This window comes from Aythya marila (assembly GCF_965140915.1).
Source record: "Aythya marila genome assembly, chromosome: 25".
Taxonomy (NCBI): Eukaryota; Metazoa; Chordata; class Aves; order Anseriformes; family Anatidae; genus Aythya; species Aythya marila.
In genome coordinates this window covers 3,546,201-3,565,448 of record NC_139066.1, presented here as the reverse complement: position 1 = coordinate 3,565,448, position 19,248 = coordinate 3,546,201, and the positions used below count along the sequence as shown (strand labels likewise).

The following is a 19,248-nucleotide window of genomic DNA, read 5'->3' as shown; positions in this document are numbered from 1 at the left end:
AAGGGCTGCTCCCTGCCTGCCCCTCCGTGTCAGCGAGGGGTGACACAAACCCTGTAGTTACACTGCCATGTCACTAGTAGTGACAGCATACAGAAGTCTGGGGTTTTGTTCATATATATTTCTCTTTACATTCCATATATGCTTGCTCAGAAGTAACTATTACTGATAATTGTGTCAAATCAAGAATAAGACTTGGATTTAACACCAGTTATTCTCCTGTTCCAAACTTGCTGGTAAATTTGATCCGATTTTGTATGATCAGAAATTCTGGCACCATTCAGTTTCCATCCTTTACTGGAGGAGGGTGTTCAAATCAATAAGGGAAGCATAACTGGACACATATCTCTGGAAGTATGATTATACTGGTTAGAAGACACAAGATTTTTACTGGCCTGACAGCACAAAGTCTTCGGATTCCCCTGGATGTGCGTAGGCCTGAGCTGGTTTTACCTTTTTTCAGCTGTGATACCAATTGCCTCCTTCGCAGGGCAGCACGAATTACTCCGTGCCGCCAGCAGAAGCATCACGAGGTGTTCCCAGCCCCGCTCTGCCACCACGAGCCAGGAACAGCTCGCCCTGCAGCTAAAGCTGCACCAGTACAGGGGGAAAGAGCCTGCTGCCGAGCTGCTCCTCTTCAGCAGCTATCCTTCAGCAGGATCACAGCTACCAGCCTGCACCCTCCCAGGGGCATGAGGGGTTTGGCACAAAGCTGGGGGGCTACGGGCTGTAGGCACCTGCAGCAGGACCCGCTTGCAGCAGAGGTTGATGCCTCTTTTTTTGGGGAAGCTGAGGGGCAATCTAAGCTCTCAGCAACATAGGTTTTCAGCAGCTCCTTTTCAAGTGTTTTTTCCAGCAGGGCATCCCCTCTGCTGCTCCTGAGGTGCTGTGCATGCTCTGCAAACACATCCCAGGCACCAAAACCCTCGGCTCTGCGTGGCCGTGCCAGGTACCCTGCCCAGAAGGAGCTTGTTCAGCGCAGGGGCAGAGCTGGAGCGGGCGGTCCAAAAAGCAGCCTCGCCACAGGGAAGGTCGGGGGAAAAAGGAGCTGGATGTGACTCGAGCAAACCATTTGATTTCATCAGCGCCCAGCGCATCAGCAAGTCTTCCAAACACCCAAAGCTGTGAGCAGAGGCCGTTGGGGACAGCTCTGGGCTCAGCAGTGACCCAGCTCCAGCTCAGGACCCACCTGGCTCTGGGGACGGAAAGGGCAACTCCAGCACTCGACTGCAATTCAAGATTGCTTCTGCTTCCCGGCTGAATTCCAGGTCAGTGCAGGTGCCTTCATCCATTTGTATTTTTAAGTCCTTTCTTTCATTCAGCAGCTAATACCTAAGTCATTTTTTTTTTTTATTATTATTTTTTTTTGTTAAGTTCCCTTTCGCCTCCAGGGGTTTCTCCCGCGGATGGCCCAGCAAAGCCATCCAGTTCTCCGAGCCTTTGAAACGAGACACTTGCAAAACGCACCACGGCCAGGGTGTGCCCAAAACACGCTCTGTGGAAAAAGCTGTTGGGGTAGTGCCAGTGCAGCAAGGAAAACATTTTTCCCCCAGCTGGAAGCCGAGCGCAGCACTGCTGCCGAGCGAGCGCAACCAGAACGTATCTGCTGGAACGGAGAACAAAGGAGGGGGAAAAAAAAAAAAAAGGCAACGTTACAGCATAATGAAAACCAAAATCCTGCAGGAAGAGAAGCACATCTGCGAGGCGCACCTTTCCAGGCTCTGTAAGGAAGCCCACGTTCGCTGCTCCTCCACTTCTTGTGTCAGGCAGAGTCACTTTGCAGCTTGTATCGGCAGCGGCAGAACAAAAACGCGGCTCTGAGCCGCTTCCAGATGCCGGGGTAACAACATAGGAACCTTTTTCCCATCCCCCAGACCGGTGCGTAAGGCTTCAGTATCAGGGATCAGCTCTAAGCAGGGCCCCTTTCCTTGCTAAAACGCTAACTGCAATTGGGTGTGAGGCTGCGGGGCAGCAGGCAAGCCACCGCACCCGTCCCGAAATGCCAACCCACGTCCACAGACGTTTTGCTGCTATTCGGATGCTGTGACAAACTTTTCCCAACGCAAAGTAAAGTGAATGTTTATCCAAACCTATCCAAAGCATCACCCACAAGTCCTGAAATACCTGAGCGAGAGCCCATTCGTTCCTCCTGGCTGCCCCCCTGGGGCAGGGCTGTAAGGACAAGGTGTGACTTCCAGGCAACCCCAAATCATCCCCAGCCCTCCACGTTACCCTTCAAACACGAGCCCAGCACAGCCCCACAGCCTAAAATCCAGCAGAAATGTGACCCAGCAAGGGGAAAAGAGCTGAAGGAGATGGGTGATGTAGCAGACGGGTGATGCACACCCACGTGCTGCTGCTCCGCGCAGCCACCCAGCAGCACCCAGGGCAGGCACCCATGGGAGAGGCAGGGGAGGGTTTGTAGGGCAGGCGGCAGCACCAGCCCTGGAGGAAGCAGCTCTGTCGGCGCTCAGCCACCTGGATGGGAAGGTTTTCCTGCAGCACAGCACCCTGACTGTGACCCAGCACCGATACCCTCCTGTTTGGGTCCCCTCTGACACAGCCGCGACTTCAGCCCAGGGAGATGGAGTGAAACAAACCCATTGCAGGGTGAAAACCCACACGACCTTAACGAAGCTCTGCAGATGGCAACAGGAGGACCTGGTAGGACACCCAAGCTCCCGTGCGTACTCCAGGGAGGTCTGCGTGGGGACCAGGCTGGAACAAAAAGCCTGGAGCAGCTCGCTGGGCATCCCCTGCACCTCGGCACAGTGTGCTCTGACCGTGTTTCCAGCAGCAGCAGCAGCACTCCCTTTCCTTAAGATCTTTTTCAAGCAGCGTTCTCATTTGCCCTCTTTTCTTAAAAGCAAGAGGGACTCGCACAGTGTCCTACTTACTGGGGATACCTGATTAAGCAGTTTTGAACAATGAACTGCTCCCTGCTATTCTGCTTTCACACGCAGAGCGAGCACGTGCTCAGGATTTGCTCTTTCGCTCCCTTCCCAAGCAAAAGACGTTTGAGGGGCATCACCCTTGGCCAGCAGCAGGCGGGTCACAAGCAATTTGGGTGTGATATGTACAGATGTTCATACACTGCTGAGAACCAGAAGGTCAGGAACTGTGCTGCAGTCCGTACCTACGAACACAACGAGGTCAAGAACAAGAAAAACACCACAAAAACATGAGCAGGTAACTGAAAAAAAAATAAATCATAGAGAGTAGAGAGAGTTTTATGATTGCTCTGCATAGATCAGAGCAAGTGAAACATCCTGGAGACCAGCAGGAAAAGTGTCCTTGGTCTCTGCAGAGGGGGATCTGCCACCCAAATTGCTGCTCCGTGAAGTCACCGCCATGAGAAACGTTCTTTAATAGCCCTCGAGGCTACCTTCTCACGCTCTCACTTGAAAAATAAAACCAAGGGAGAAAAATCTGCATTTCTAAATTCTAATTCCTCAGCCCACTGATGCACCGACTGCACCTGCCCCTCCAACGACCCCTAATGCAAGCACCACAGGCATTCCTCTCCAACACAGGGCTTTGAAATCGGTGCTGACAAAAAGCATTTATTAGCGAAAAACCTTCAGCACTACTCCGGGTCCAGCAATCCCGAGCTGCAGGCAGGGTGACGCGACACAGCACGAGGGAGGAGCCAGCACATAAGCTCCCAGGCTGGGGAATGATTCACTGCAACACTGCAGTGCAGAAGGTGCTTGGATTTCCCACCAGCACAGGGGATAATTACAAAGCGTGCTACGGCATCGCGGCCAGAGGCGTCGGAACAGCCCCGACCCAAGGCACGGCACTGCCTGGCCCCTGGAGGAGGTGGCGTTGAGAAGCCAGTCCCTAAAACTTGGCCTCCCTCCCAGCAGACACTCCAGGTAAGAAATCCAAACTAAAAAAAAAAAAGCCAAGTTGCCATTGAATATTTGTTTCCAGTACCTTTTCAGAATGTTCCTGTGATTCTCAGGCCGAATTTGGGGAGCAGAGGCTGCCTCCCACATCGCTTCCCGGCTGATGACCGCATTGTGCTCGGCGCAGGTAACTCATCAGCCAGAAATAGCTGTCGGCTCCTGGGGAAACCACCCCACAGCCAAACGCAAGGCAGTCAAAGAAACCAGCCAGACCGAGGAAGGCAGCTCCTACGGATACACGTGCACGTGAAACATTTCCCACTCTTACAGCCACGAGCACAGGGCGGCAGAAATACCAGGGCTTGGGTAACTCGCTAAACCCTCGCTCAATTGCACAAGCCAGAGCCCCCACCACCAGCAGCCCTCCAGCGCCGGGGGGAATCCGTGCGCCTGGCTCCAAGGCACCTTTCACAATCAGCAGCCCCCGATCCTATCGCTCTGACAGCAGTTTGGGCCCTTTCAAAGCCCCACAGGTTTCAAAGAGGCAGGAGGCTGCTGCCTACGGTCAAAAATCAGAGCAGTTGTTGACAGGGGAGGCTCCAACCTGGCTGTGCCACCACGAAGCGAGGCACTGTGCCTGCTGCTCCCATCCCCGCCACCAAGCACGCTTCTGAAGCAACACCTCTGAGGCTCTTAGCTGTGAAGCAAATCGCTGCTTATGGTTAATCTGAGGGCAAATGAAGGCAGCGGGGGGGTCCTTGAGCCAGGGACGTCTGCAGCTGTGCACCAAGAGCCGGCCCAGCCCGCACGCACTTGGTTCCGCGTTAGCCGCATGGGAGCCAAGAGCAGCTCATTAAACCAAGCCCATAGCTGGCAGGGCTTCCCAAAAAAGAAGGTGTAACGAATACCTCCCTGCTTTGTTTATGCATTACACGCTGGCCTGGTTATCTGCTCCAATGGCAGCGCCTTCCCAGGCAGCTTTAGGAGGACCCAGCGAGTCCTGGTGCGCGCCTACTGCTACGGGGAGCTGCGATCCCCGCCGAGACGCTGCCTCTACAGCCAAGACCAGGCCTGAGCAGCGCGAATGCTTCAAGTCTGTCCTTGACCAGATAGTGATTCTGGAATGCCACCGTGCCAGAAAAACTCAAAGGTCAGCTCTTATCTCAGCATGATGTAAACAGGTCTTTGTTTCTTTTGCATGCTTCTACTTCGGTCCCAGAGGCGGGCAGCGACTCGGCCGCTCGCTGCCAGCCAGACGCAGGATTTGAAGAGTCAGGATTTGAAGAGTCACTCTCGCTAGGGAGCGAGAAGGCAGCAAGCGAGTCCTTGGGGGAAGGAAGGAGCAGCCAGAAACAATACCCAACCACGGGAACCCGGCTGGGGGATCAGGCAAAGTTTTCGCACCCATTACCATACTCTGTCTCCCTGCTAAAATTATGAATACAATAAAAGTCTTCCCAATAATAAATAAATTCTTCAAGCTGCAAAACCCAGCTGTACTTGAGCAAGCCTGCGACAAGCCTCTGCCCCTCTGCGCTCACACAAACCCCAAACAACGCCTCTGTACAAGCAGCTGGCCCAAGGCAGCTCTTCCCCCTCCTGCCACCGCGCTGCTCGCGGACGTTCAGCCGCGTGCACCAGCTCCCGAGCTCGACTCCAGGAGTTTGGGTAAGGAGCACAAACGCGCATTCAGCCTCAGCAGCACCAGAGCTCATGAGACCCAACGTCAAAGCGCTCGCACCAACAGGACGGTCGATGCTGGAAAGAGCAATTAGTAAATCCCCAGAGGCGTAAACTTTAAACTAGGCTTGGTGGGCCTGGCCTAGATGCCACTGTGCGTACACAGCGGCTTCTGAAACAGCAGACAACAGAAGGATCATTCTTTTTATTGGCTTTACAAATCTTTGGCTTTTAACGAGTACTCGGGAGGCCGGGGAATGGCAAGGCATGACTAACAGAAAGGGCAGAAAAGTCAGCAAAGAATTTCACGCGTCGTGTCTCTGAATACTGCACTTCCTCTGGGGATTGCGACGAGCGGCACAGGGACTTCACTTTGCTCGACGACACGGGAACCTACGAAACCCGCAACGTGGAAAATTTAATATTGCTTTGGACAGACAATAGTGTCGAGTGCCACCTCCAATAAGAGCTACAACGCTTCTGAATTCAACTTCACTACTAAGCCCAACACAGTAAGTTTGGGGATGTTATACAACGGGAATGAAGTTACCCAACTCTTTGCTACCAGCACCAGGGCCAAAAGCCTGTGCCCAACCAGCACAGATCACATGCCCAGCTGCTAGCTCCGCGCTGAACTCATCTAGAGTTAAAGACTTCACATACAGAAATTCACCTAATGCTAACATCCCAAAAACAATGTGAAATTCAGCTGGAATTTAATGCCTGAGAGCCGCAATATACATGTTTATTAGCTCTTATCACGCGAGCGTGTTTTCTGTGGGACGCTCCAAGGTACCAAGTACGCACGCTGTCCGTGTCCACCTGCCTACTTCAGTGAGATTTATGTCACGGCACTTGACCGGCCATAAACGTGACTTTGGACAACAGGAATCAAAATACATTCAGCCAGTTCTCCACAGCTACCTGCACAAACCCAGAACAGCGCGGGTATACCAACAGCGTCCCCAGCCAGGGAGGAGCACTGTGGCCGTGCAGAGCTTTCTGTCTGTGCTTCAGCCCGAGGGTCAACCGGGATGGAACCGATCTGCTGAGGCAAGCAACATTTCACACAGCCCAAACACACAACGCGGCCTTTTAAGAGATTTGTTCAAAACTACCCTGATAAGCAATCCCAGGACAGATGCTTTTCTTTGGGAGAAAAGTTTCCCTTGTTCCTTGACCTGTCTCAAGACCGTTTTCCTTGATGCGGGTTTTCCTCCTCCACACACAGGTTGACAGCTAAGACTTTGGCAAACAGGATCCAGTTAGCAACCTATTAGCCGCTGTCATCATCTAATGCAACTCATCACAAATAATAAGAAAATTCCCAACAGTGACTTCCCAGAGGTTAAGGAAGACGACACACTCACTTTACACTTCTACTGCCACTCAGCCCAAATCCTTTAAGATTTTTTTTTTACCCCCAGGCAGTTTAACCAAAAAATATAAGAAATAAATAAAAAACCATCACCAGTCTGCAGTCAGTGAAGATTCAGGCTGGCCTTACTTTACATAACTGGTTTACAACAAAGGTCCCCATTGTAAAAAGACAAATATTTCATTTTGGGGACAGGGCCAACACATAAGCAAGAGAGCAGAGAGAACTGCTCATAGTATTTCAGGTTTGTACCTGCAGCATGCCTGAGCTGCTCCAGCCAGCCTCTTTCCAGGACTTGCTGCTCTGAAGGAACACCAAGGGCTGCAGGACGCATGGAGGATTTTAACTTTAGCGCACCATGCGCTGCCTGAGCTAGAAGTGTGCCACAGATCACACCACACTGATTTTAACAATTATTTCTTTGATCTAAGCCCATTAGAAGAGAAAGGTGTTCCTACAAAATCCAGATTCTCCATCTGCCACCTTTCCCCTTGCTCTCCCCCCTGCCAGCGGTAAGGCAAAGCACGACTGCTACTTACAGCGGTACGTGGGGTTGTTCTGGGTCTGCTTTGGTCAGTTCCTCCTCTTCAACGTCAGACTCTCCTCCCGAGCTGCTGTCAGTGACATCCGAGTCAAACGCTTGTTCGCTGGATCTCAAGTTGGCCATACCACTGGCCGTGAATCTCTCCAGTTCTTCCGATATCGAGTCGCTCTTCAAGAAGCTGCTTAGGCCTTCTGAAGTAACTGTCTCGCTCGCAGCTTTCCTCAAAGCTGCTTCTGCCTTTCTGGTCAACATCAACTGGCTCCGATGCCTGAGGGGGTCCAAGGTCGGGAGCTTGCTCAGAGTTTTCTCCAAGAAGCCACCCAACTGCTGCTGGATGTGCCTCTCCACCTGCTTCGCCTGCACCACTTGCAAGCGCTTCTGCAGCCTGCGAGCCCGGTTCTCGATGTCTGCCTGCCGTCGCAGCAATGCCCTCGTCCTCATCTCGGAGTCGAGAGCACTGTGGTAACCGGCCAGCAGAGAAGGTTTCTGCTCCTCCGACTTACCGCTCCCGAAGTCTGAGTGGCCAGCAGCACCGGGCAACCTGCTCTCCCCACTGCCACCCTCGAGCACCCGCTGCTGCTCCATGGAATTAAGGGAAGATTTGTTTGCAGTGCTATTATTGCTAAACGGAGTCGTGTGCTCGGCATCAAGGCTTCGGTGTGGAAGAGTGCAATTGGTCAACCCGGTCTTCAAATCCCCTGATTCGGAACCCCCTGCGTTATAGTCAACGCCCTGGAGGGCAGCGGCAGGAGGAGCACACTTCCCACCATTCAGAGCACTCGAGTTTTCATGGTCTGAATTGGTACTTTTGGCCAATTTCTTGGCCAAGCCGTTCACAGGCGCTTGCGGGAGAGGTGGCTGGCTATTAGTACTCATTGTTTTTAGATTCTCCAAAGTAAATTCCAACACCGGTTGCCTCCCCAACAGATCGCTTGTTTTCAAGAAGGACTGAGATAATAGAGAGTGAGATTTAAGGACTGTCTGCTTGTTGAAGACTCCTTGCAGCTTCAGAGGCTCTTTTGAAGGAACAGATGTAACATCCGAGCAGAGATAAGAGGCCACTAGCGGCTGCAGCTTGCCCAGCTCTTCCTTCGTGGGGTTGTTTCGGAAATCTAAACTGGGATCCTCCGGAGCAATGGCTTTCCTTTTGGTGCCGTTGGCAGCCAGGAGGATGTTGTTGGCGTTGCCGTTGCTCTCGGCACTGCCAGGCGACAAGGTGGAGGACGGGGGAGCCAGCTTGAATCGGATGTGGTGAGCTTCAGCTGCTGCGTCAGTGAGAGCGGGCGCCATCGCAGCCATTCAGCACAGAGAGACGGGAAGTCCAGCCTCTCCCGGTGCCGAGGCCAGCTCCACTGCCTCCCACTGCCTCTCCTGAGGACAGCCTGCAAAAGAGAAGGAGAAGGAGACAGTGAGGCACTGCACTTACATCGGATGCCATAAGCAAGACAACAGCAACCAGAGGTACCGACTCAACGGGCGCGCCATCCTCCCCCTGCCACCACCAGCCCCGTGCCGAGCGGAGCCACCCAGGTGCCAGCAGGGTTAGGACAGAAGCAGCAACACGCGAGCTGGCCCCGAGGATCTTCCCGAGCTGGTGCTTCTAACGACTGCCCTCATCTCACAGACCATCCACCGAGCACACCCGCATCCTTCCAGGCCTTTGTGAAAGGTTTGGCTCTGGGTACCCTCAGCGCACTGCTCAGTGCCACCGGCTCGCCAACTTTCTCTTGAAAATCCTTGAGCTGTGCCTATAAAAAACTTTTCACTACTTCTGCTGCCAACTCAGGTGTAAGAAGTGACAACGCAGAACTGGAACGTGCAACAGAGACAGGGTCTGAGGGGAAGAAATCTCCATATGCTCCAAATCCCAGTAGCTAAAGAAACCCCGCAATCCCACAGGGGCTGGGAACCCCATCGCTTCCCTGAGAGCGAGCCCTGGACTTCAATGAAGCCGGTTCCCTGCTGTGTATGAAGCCTACTTTCCCAGAAGTTCATTTCCGAATAAGCCAGGTGATTTCCAGCGTTAGCTATTTCCATTTCTCTTTCAAAAACATGGATAAAGATTAACTCACACGCACCATGACGGAGCACTTCTACACTGGCCATAATAGTGAGCCGCTGGCTTAACTCAACTAGATCAAACAAGAAAAATAACCAAAGGCATTTCATTCATATCCACTGCAACCTTTTTTTTTTTCCCTAGACATCAAGTTTCTAATAATTTACCTACTTCCTTTACCATTAAGCATCAGCAATTTTAATGCCTTTTTTTGTTCCAACTGCCTTCACAGAGCCCCCAGGACAGGCTGTGCTAACAGTACGAGTTACTTTACCCTCCTTGCGCTGCAGAAGTTGTGCAGCTCCTTCACAAGCTGTTTCAATGTCAAGCTAATAACACGGAATCGCCCTGATGTCTTGCCTGATAATGCCAATCCTCTAATTTCACATAAATTTGCATAAGCTTGTTGTAGCTGTTCATTAACGCACCCCAATGACCAAATTAATACACCATTAGATAGTCCTCGCTTATCCTGTGACAAGTTTGAAGATGTTGAACGAGCAAAATTCAGCAGGCAGCTTTGGTTTGGGCCTTGTTCGGCTGCACCGACGTTGCTCCCCTGTGTAAGACCAAACAATTAAGGCAACCTCTGGTTTAATTCCCACTCGTGTCTGCTCTCAGAGCTCTACCCTCCTCCTCGTGGACCTTCAAGCACTGCAAGATGAGCATCTCGACCTCCTTCACCAACTGGGAATCGAGCAGGGTGCTCAGGTCAGACCAGGAGCAACCCGAGAGCAACCCCAGCTCTCCCCCGTGCAGGTTGGGGCTCTACTTCCCAAAAATAAAGCAGAGCAAGACCAGTAGAGATGAAACCTTTTCCAAACGGATCGCTGATACTCTTGCCAGGTCCACAACTCACCACCTCCAGTCCTGCTCATGCTTGCCCAGCACGCAGAAGGGTGGCACAGAGGAAGACAATAGGGAAAAAGGAGACACTCGTAGGGGAACTGGTTAAAAAACAAGCACAGAGCTACTAGGGATGAGTTCAGACTTCAGAAGTCCCCTGCTGACAGAACTTAACCTCTTTTGTAATCAGCTATACTTTGTCCCCACTGAAAAGAAAGTACGCTGCACACCTGAAAATTTAATGTACATCGCACTGAAAATAGTTTTGAAGTCATCGTTTGGGTCCATAAATAATGATGATGACTCTTCGGGGCAGAAACAAAAAAAAAAGGAACCTGCAGGGAACTTTCCACTTGTAGCTAAGATGCCCTTGGGAGAGGAGGGAGGAAGAGTGCCGGAATAAAGGACTTCCCCCACTCCAGCCTCCTACCAAGACCTCCAACCAGACATGAATACCAGGAGGGAATGAAGCAGGCAGCAGGATCACGCTGGCCTGCCTTGCAAAGGGAGGCTCTGGATCAGTGCTCTTCACCACGACTGCCACCGTAACATCACAAGGGAATGAGAGCAGCTTTGTGAACGCCCTCACTGCAAAAGAGCAGAAAAATCCACGCCTGGTGCAGGGGGCAGCGATTCACTGCGGACACGTCCGCACCGCGCTGCAGCCGTTGAAGTTTACCAGGGCTGAAAAGGATTTCGGAGTAAATTTGTAGGTCATCAACTTCAGTTAAATTAAGAGAAGTAAGAAAAGGGAAGCAAAACTTTCATGCTGCCTCTTCCTCCAGGTTAGCAAACTCGCTTTAAAGAGAAAAGCCTCCTCCCAAGCCAGAGCAACCCCCCCGCCTTCACTCTGAGTTGGGTGCACAACATTTCAACCCTTCTGAAGCCCGGGAAGACACCCTTCAGAGTAAGGCTTTGCTCTGGTAGCTTACAGATGACCTCCAGAAGTATTGGGTGCATGGCTTTTTATTTAAATCCTTAAAAACCGTGTTTCCCTAACACTGACTTAGCTCCCTACTGCTCTGAGCAGCCTTGGGAAGAAGCGCTCCGAACATCTGTGAGCGTGCTTCCCCCTTGGCTCTGCTCGTGGGTTTTGCTTGTTATTACAGCCCCATCACAGCATCTCTACCTCCTTCCTCCAAAACTGGGGGGAGAGGGCAGGAGGCACCTCGGAGGTGAGTGAGGGGACGAGGAGCAGGGGTCAGGGACACACGGACACAGCCCGAGGAGCTCTGAGCGGCTCTGGGAGCGATCTGGCAGTAACTCTAACAACCCACCCCACCAGCCTGAACCTTGCCTGCCCCTGGGACTCAAACCATGCTGCAAAGTTCTCCCTGAGCTGCTGTCACCCACCAAGATCAATGCCAGCGCCCACAGGTCCCATTTTTTGGTATTCCTCCACCAAGGGCCTGCGACTCCAAGCACCGGAGCTGGCAGGCTCATGGCCCTCAGGAGAAGCCCGCTCCAATGTCCACAACAGGGCTTGGAGAGCACCACAAACTCCACACCTGCCCTCAGCAGCCACAGCACCACCCTCACGCACGCCTCGGCCTGGATTTTGCTTCAAAACCCCCCAAAAAGGAGCTTCTTCTGGAAGGGCGACGCACAGCCAGCCTGAGAGCAGCGCTCCGAATCCACAAGCACATCCTTGATTTTTCACTTCAAAACTAGAGCACTGGCAAAGCAGTTAGCGTTAATTAACAGAGGAAAGATGAAAGGCTGTAGCACAGCAGTTAAAAACAGGGTAACCGTAGCTCGCCCAAGCTTCCTGAGGAGCACGAGCCAGGCCACCGAGGGAGGCGAGTCACCGGGCCGACTCGGTCAGGTGGCTCCAGCCACAGCCCCACGTGCACGGCGCTCGCATTCAAATCCTCACCCGCCTCCCAAAAATCAGAGCAAAGGGAAAAGAGTCGGCAAGGCCGAGGAAACGACAGGAGGGTAGGAGAAGCACGAGGACGGGGGCCGGTCACGCTGCCGCCGCAGCGGCCGTCGGGTCGCAACGCCCCCGAAAACGATCTTCCTGCAGCACGCCGACTTCGCCAGGTTTGGAAACTCAATTTTAGAGCCGGCCCTTGAAAGGAGAACTGGCTTTCCAAGCACACCGGTTTGTGCAACGCCTCATGATATAAGCCCTGAACGGACACGGGGAGTTTTTGTTCTCTGAGAAGTTGCGACGGGAGTTTCGGGAGGGGGGAGAAACCAAGCACCTGTGCTCGCAGGAAGGCTCACAAGAAGCGGAGGGCTCCAAGCACCAGGGGCCTTGCCACCCGGCTGCCCCCAGGCCTTGGCCACCCCACACACACCTCCAGCCCCACAGGCGGCCTTGCCACCCGCTGGCACCGCTCACAGCCACCTCCTGTCAGTCTGAATTCCCCAAATTGCCATTTGAACCCTCACAAGGAGGGAATTCCGCATGTGAACGTCACCATCTCCCCTTTCACCACGCGCCCAAGCAGGCCGGGGCTGCTCTGTGAGGGCTTCGAGGCCCCCTCGCTGCCCCAGATCTCCTCCAAACCCACTTCGGGACATGCCCTTTTCCTACTCTTTGTGTTAGAAATGGGGACAGAGGAGGTTATGGGAACCCACACAGAGCTCAATGCGTGCACGAAGGGCCAGGCATCAAAGTCTCTTCACACCTGGCACCGTGACCACCTTCCAGCCCCCTCAGCTCCACGTCCTGGCAGCGGGGGCCACACGTGGGGGCTCAGCACCTCACATCGGGTGCTGAGGGAGGGTCCCTCCGAGCCGAAGGCCGTGCAGATAAAGAGACCCCAAGGGAAGCGAGCACCAGGCCGGCTCCCACTTCCCCCCTCACCTCCTCCATGCCCAGGCAGCTCCGCAGCCTGCGGGGTCACAACCAGCTTTGAGAAGAAACTTTGTGAGGATGAAATCCCCTCATACCCCATTCTGCGGCCGAAAGGCGGCATCTGAGCTCCTAACCCCACAGAGCAACGTAAAATGCAGGCACTCAACACGAAGCCAACCCCCTGAGCCCAGAAATACTGTTTAATAACAATACTGCACAACACGCACAGCAGATCCCCTCCACGCCTCTTGTATCACCCCTCAACATTTTATGGTTGTCAGACAGATGTCTATGAATTTAGGGAGAGATTCACAGAAGTAACTCTCAAAGCTTTAAGAAAACGTGACAGGCAAGTACAGGACGATGAAGTTATCGATAACCCAGTGGTCACATGCAGTTTGGCAGCCAGCGTGCCTGTAATGACCTACATTTGGGAAATGGGCCCCTTTTTCCTCTTCTCTTTTTTTACAGAAAGAATGAAAAAGGTGAAGAACATACTGAAGAACTGCAGATTTTAAAAATATATCCCTAAGTATCTTCTGTGTATATTAACGCAACAGACCAGCTCCTAGTCAACCAGGGAAAAATAACTATTTTAACATTAACTTCCCAGGGAATTGTACTTCTGCTCTACAGCAAAGAAGAAGGAATTACTAAGCTCCAATTTTATAGCCTTTGTTTCCAAGCAGAAGCCCTCAAGATTAAAATAGAAGCTGGTCCACAGAAGTGGCAGGGTCTTCCTTCGACTTCAAAACCAGCAACCTGAGGTCTCCTTCTTCAAGTGCAGTTCTCTGTTATGTCTGAATTCCTACCAGATATAAATAAAACTCCCCATGCTTTGCATAATTTAAGGTAGAAGAGTTCTTATCAATACAATGTCAGAAAACGAAAAAAAAAAAAACATCCACAAAGCCAAATTAACTGTCATCTCCCTAATCAAAAGTATGGAAAGTCAAATAATTTGAAGCAAGAATGACTTCACCGGGTAAACGAAGCGTCTGGAGATAAAAATACCCCTTGCTTTTAGGTTACTCTTCAGAGCAAAGTTGTTTTCTACAGCCAAATATAAAGCAGCATGGTTTAAAAAACAATAGTGGGACATTTGCAGAAAGCAGCAGTCTGACAGAGTACTAACAAAGACAAAAAACAAGCTTTAATTATTAAATCCAGGTCTCCCCCCTCATCCAGTATCAGAGAGATTTTGTTTTTCTTTCGCATAATCTGGGCAAGTTGCCCAGGAAATATGAAAACCTGAACTCAGGACTCAGAGAGCAAGTTAAACAAAAAACAGAATTGCCTCTTCAGTTTAAAGACACATTTCCATTCAGTAGGTGCTGTTATATCCACCTCTGTGCAAAAGCATACAAGGATTTTTATTTTTTTTATTTTTTATTTTTTAACCAAAACTCAAAACCCCTGCCCTGTAAACGGTACCACCTTGATCCTTGGTGTTTTAAATGCTGCCCAAGGACTGTCACTAGAAGCCTTGTGTTAACTGCTGTCGTGTTAACTGCTCTCCACCACGAAGCAACAGGCCAGAGGAGCAGAATTAAGCATCCCAACCACTCGATCCCTGCCCAATCTGGCAGGCCAGCCTCCCGCTGGGTTTAAATACCTTACATTGAATGGAGTTCATGAGAGCTCTCCGGATACGTATGCTCAGCTAACTGCAGATCTCAGCTTTTATTACTCCTCAGATCTCACAGCAGAGAGAACAAATCCAGCAGGACTGCCATGGCAGCTACTAAAGCCAAGCCGACACGAACTCCAGAACAGAGATGCTCACTGAATGGAAGATGATGCCTGATCACACAGCACAGGTTTCTTTTTATGGGCCACGACTACAGCCTGAACTCACTTTTTTGCTGTTTCTCATTCAGCGTAAGGCAACTCGCTGGTAACCCTTCCCATGGTATCCTGTCACTGCAGACCTCGACAGGAAGTTATGAAGATTTCAGAGAGGAGAATCGTGAGGTCTGACAGAGCTGAAAATGAGAAGTCTTTAAGGTCCATCTTTTGCTAACATCTCCAAGGTCCAAAAATCCAGAAAAGCTCTCCACATCACACCAGATTATCTCAATTATTATTTTTTTTTAATAGCTAGTTTTTTTAAACACTTGATTATCCACTAAAAAAAAAGTTTGCAGCCAAAGATTAAGTAACAGATGAAGATGTGGCCTGTTGAGGCTGACAGCTACTCCCATTTCCTCTCTTCAGATGCAATTGTTATCCTTTTTCCTTGTTCTGTTAGATAAACAGCACAGCTCCACCACTAAATTCAGACAGTGTGCTCTCAAAACTCTGTCCCCTGGAATTAAGTCTCCACGCCTATTAGCATATCCCATTTTGCTGCAGTCATCTGCTAACAAGAGTTCAAAATATGGGGGCTGGGGGGGGGAACCAACTTATTTCCCTTATTTTCTGCCTTTCTTTAAAACCTGATCAGGACTTATCCACAGCCCTCTTCCAAAAGCAGCAGCCTGAACTCAGGCTGGAAGGACACGCATGGGGTTTAAAGGAATTGTGTTTACCAAACCCCACAGCACCAGGACTCTCGCAGATTTGACTGCGACAACCCTGTGCCTGGTGAGAAGAAACAGAAAGCTTTTTCTTCCAGCTTCAACTATTTGTTACAGAAAGCTGCAGCCTTGAAGATGCGGCTGAACCGCTACTTACAGGGCAGGGAAGGATTCTCAAAGCAAGCGGCATTCTGGAGCTGGCTCCGCTCATCAGTCCCGACAGACACTGTATTCCTGCAAGTTTGGAGCTGGGACGTGGTATTTAGAAAATGCAGCAGCGGAAACGGTGCTCCTCCTGTCACCTGCCATGCCGGCTGTCCCGATACCAAGCAGCTCCTTGTAACAAAGCTACAACCACTCCGAACACACGTGCAAAGTCACATATCACAGGGTCTCAGCACAACATGATCCAACCGAGCCACTTCCACTGAATTAAACTCCCATTTTTGCTTAAGCTGGCCCACCTGCTTCCCGCACAGCCCAGTAAAAAGCGAACGAGAAAGACAAAATCGGCTGCTGATAAACGGGACAGGCAGGGATATCACCGACTGACACTCGCAAAAAAAAAAAAAAAAAAAAGTAGTTCCAGAGAAATATTAAGACCCTCCCATCGGAAGGGGAAAAATAGATGAAGTTTTGTGGGCGGGGTGGAGGGCACCACGCTGCTCGTCCTTTCTCCCCCGTCCCAAACCTTTACCCCTGCCCTCAGGCCGTGTCTTTGCCCCGCTATAGGTTTAGTCCTCCCCTGCCTGGAAAAGCCTTTTGAGGCTCCTGAGGACACGCACCGCTCGCTGCTTGAGCAGGAGGAGGGTGGAGTGCTGAAACTCCAGAGACATTCTTTGTTCGGAGCGTTCATTAGATAATGGCAGTTGCGCTCTCACACACACACACACTCACAAAAAAAAAAAAAAAAAAACAGTTATAAACAGGGCAAAAGGAAGTGACTTTGGTCGAATAAGTGCTCAGCTTTCCCCCCTGGCTTTTGTGATGTCAGAATTTCACCACGTCTCCGGTTACCGAATGAGCTCCGAGGGCAGACGAGACTCGAATTCGGCAGTACAAAAAAATTAAAAAAACCAAAACAACAAAAACAAAAAACCACACAAGGAATCAACCCAGCCGCATCTGCCTGCTCATCCGCTGCTTTATCATGCCTGAAGAGGGAACGACTGCTGCCGAAGCACCGCGGCTCGGCCCCGGTGCTGTCGTGGGACCCGGCTGGGGGCCGTGCCACCCTGGCAGCGCGGTGGCACCCAGCCCTCCCGCGCCAAAACCACGCCGCCCCGAGCTCGGCCCGACGGTGGCCGGCAGCGGACAGCCGGAGCCACGCGCCCGGGGCTTTCCCCACACCTCCTCCGACCCCTCTCCGTCTCCCCCCCTCTTCGTTAATCGAGGCTTCTTAATTAAAGAAATGACCGCGGCTCCAAGCCAGCCCGCCGCCCCGCTCTTACCCGCGCGCCAGCGAGCGTTCGGGGAGGAGGAAGAGGCTGAAGCAAGGGGGAGAGAAGCGGAGGTTCCTCCATGAAAACAAAGGCTATAAAAAGGACAAATGTGGTTTAAAGGGAAGGCGCTTCCCACGTTCGGGACGGGCCCTGCCGAGCTCCTAACACCCTGGAGGACCCCCCCGGAGAGATCCAGGGACCCCCCCCCCCCCCCCGGCAGCGGGACCCCCCTGGAGCCCTCGGCGGCGCGGCTTTTACCTCGCCTTATTTTTAGAGGCACAAATCACACCGCACGCAACACATGACATGATGTAACCGCTAACACCGAAACGGCCCAAAGCGGCGCAAAAACGCACCGGTCAGCCCCAACAAACCCAAAAAAAAAAAAGGAAAAAAAAAAAAAAAAAGCTGCAGTTCCTCCCAGAGCCTGACCGCTTTTTATGGAAAACTACAGTTTTGTCATCCGAGGGCATTTTACATAACAGGCGGCGGAGAGCCCGCGCTCGGATCCACCTGTACACAAATTTAATTAGCAGGGAGATCGCAGCTCGGGTCGCCTTGATTTTTGGAGCAAATACCCTTCGTTTTTCAGGAATTTCGGCCGCCGCATTTTGCCTTTTTCCAAGACCTTCGGCGCCGGTCCAAAGGAGGGGAATTTCTCTCGGTGAGCACGCACCGGGAGATGCTAATCCCGTGATGAAAGTAAACAGCCGGGCCGCTCACCGAGAGCCTTTCGGGAGAGCCGCGCTCTCTGCTTTTTGAGAAAAAAAAAAAAAAAAAAAAAATGCATTTTGGGTTGGCGGGGCCGCTCCGGAGAGGGCAAAAAAAAAAATAAAAAAAAAAAAAAGAAGAGAGAAAGAAAAAAAATAAAAAAAGAAAGAAGCAGCCGGAAAGTAAATACAGGAAAATGGCTTAGCAGATCAAACCCAGATGAAAAATTACGCTATTGTACAGCCCGGGAGCGGGGGCAGGAGCCCCGTGCCACAGCCCCGGCCCCGCTGACAGCCCCGGAGCCCCCCCGGCGGCGCTGGGAGCCCCCCCCCCGGGCTCCTTTTCCACGCGGGGCCGGGGCGAGCGTGCCCGCGTGTTGCAAGCTGGAGGTTATGCAATTTTTTTCTCCCATTTTTTTTTTTTTTTTTAAAAACCTTATTTTCTGTTTACTTTGAAAACTTCGCTTGTCCCCCACCCCCCCCCACCCCCTTTCGGCCCCCCGTTAACCCCCCCCTAGGGCTAAAAACAGCTCCCACCCCCCCCCCTTCCCCCAACCACCCCCCCCCCCCACCCCGCTCCCGGGGCTCCACGCGGTGCCCCCTCCCCGGTACCCCCCCCGTTTTCCCGTCCCACCCCCCAAATTCCCGGTGCCCCCCCCCTTTTCCCCGCTTCCCCCGCCACCACCGCAGCCCCCCCGGTAATACTTTACCGAGCGGCGGCACCGGGAAAACGGAGGGGGGGGGGGGGGGGGGGGGGGGAATAGAAAGGGAGGGGGGCGAAACGGAGAACGGGGGGGGCGAAACGGGAAAAAGGAGGGGGTGAAACGGGAAAAAGGAGGGTTAAATAGACCGGGGGGGGGGGGTTAAATGGACCGGGGGGGGGCCGCCTCCCGCCGGGTGGAGAAGTTGGGGCGGGGGCGGCCGCCGGTGCCCGTCGGGGCGCGGCGGCGCTAACAAAGGGGCAGCGGCGGCGGCGGGAGGGGAGGGGGGGGGGGGGGGGGGAAAGAACCGGGAGGGGAGGGGGGGGGGGTTGGCGGGAGGGGGGGGTGGGGGTGGGGGGGGAGGCGCGGAGCGGCACCTACCACGTGATCGGGCGGCGAGCGCGGTCCGCCGGGGGAGGCCCCGCACAAAATGGGCCCGGAGGAGGAGGAGGAGGAGGAGGAGGAGGAGGAAGGCGGCGGTGCCGCAGCCGGCGCCGCTGCCCTGCCCCCCCCCTCCGCCCCCCCCCCCCGCGTTTCCCCCCCTTCGGTGGGCGCGGAGCCGGGGAGGGGGGGGGGCCAAAAAAAAAAAAAAAAAAAAAAAAAAGAGGAGGAAAAAAAAAAAGGGGGTGAAAAGAAAAAATAGAAAAAAAATATAAAAAATATAAAGAGGGAGGGGGGGCACACACACGCACACACGGCCCCCCCCCCAGCCCCG

The 19,248-nt window shown here is 52.6% G+C and overlaps 1 protein-coding gene across 6 annotated transcripts in view; it reads right to left on the bottom strand.

The window, feature by feature from the left end:
- KANSL1 (KAT8 regulatory NSL complex subunit 1) overlaps positions 1-19,248 on the bottom strand; it is a 90,230-nt gene that overhangs the window by 63,010 nt on the left and 7,972 nt on the right. For 3 of the 6 annotated variants that reach the window (XM_082778912.1, XM_082778916.1, XM_082778917.1), the window contains exons 1-2: positions 18,915-19,065; positions 7,446-8,832 (exon numbers count right to left, since the gene is read on the bottom strand). In XM_082778912.1, coding sequence (XP_082635038.1) covers positions 7,446-8,749 — 1,304 coding nt within the window. In that variant the 5' untranslated portion in view covers positions 8,750-8,832; positions 18,915-19,065. Of the gene's footprint in view, positions 1-7,445; positions 8,833-17,131; positions 17,174-18,542; positions 18,561-18,914; positions 19,066-19,248 lie in introns of those variants that run through there. The other 3 variants (XM_082778915.1, XM_082778914.1, XM_082778913.1) reach the window with 3 other exon arrangements.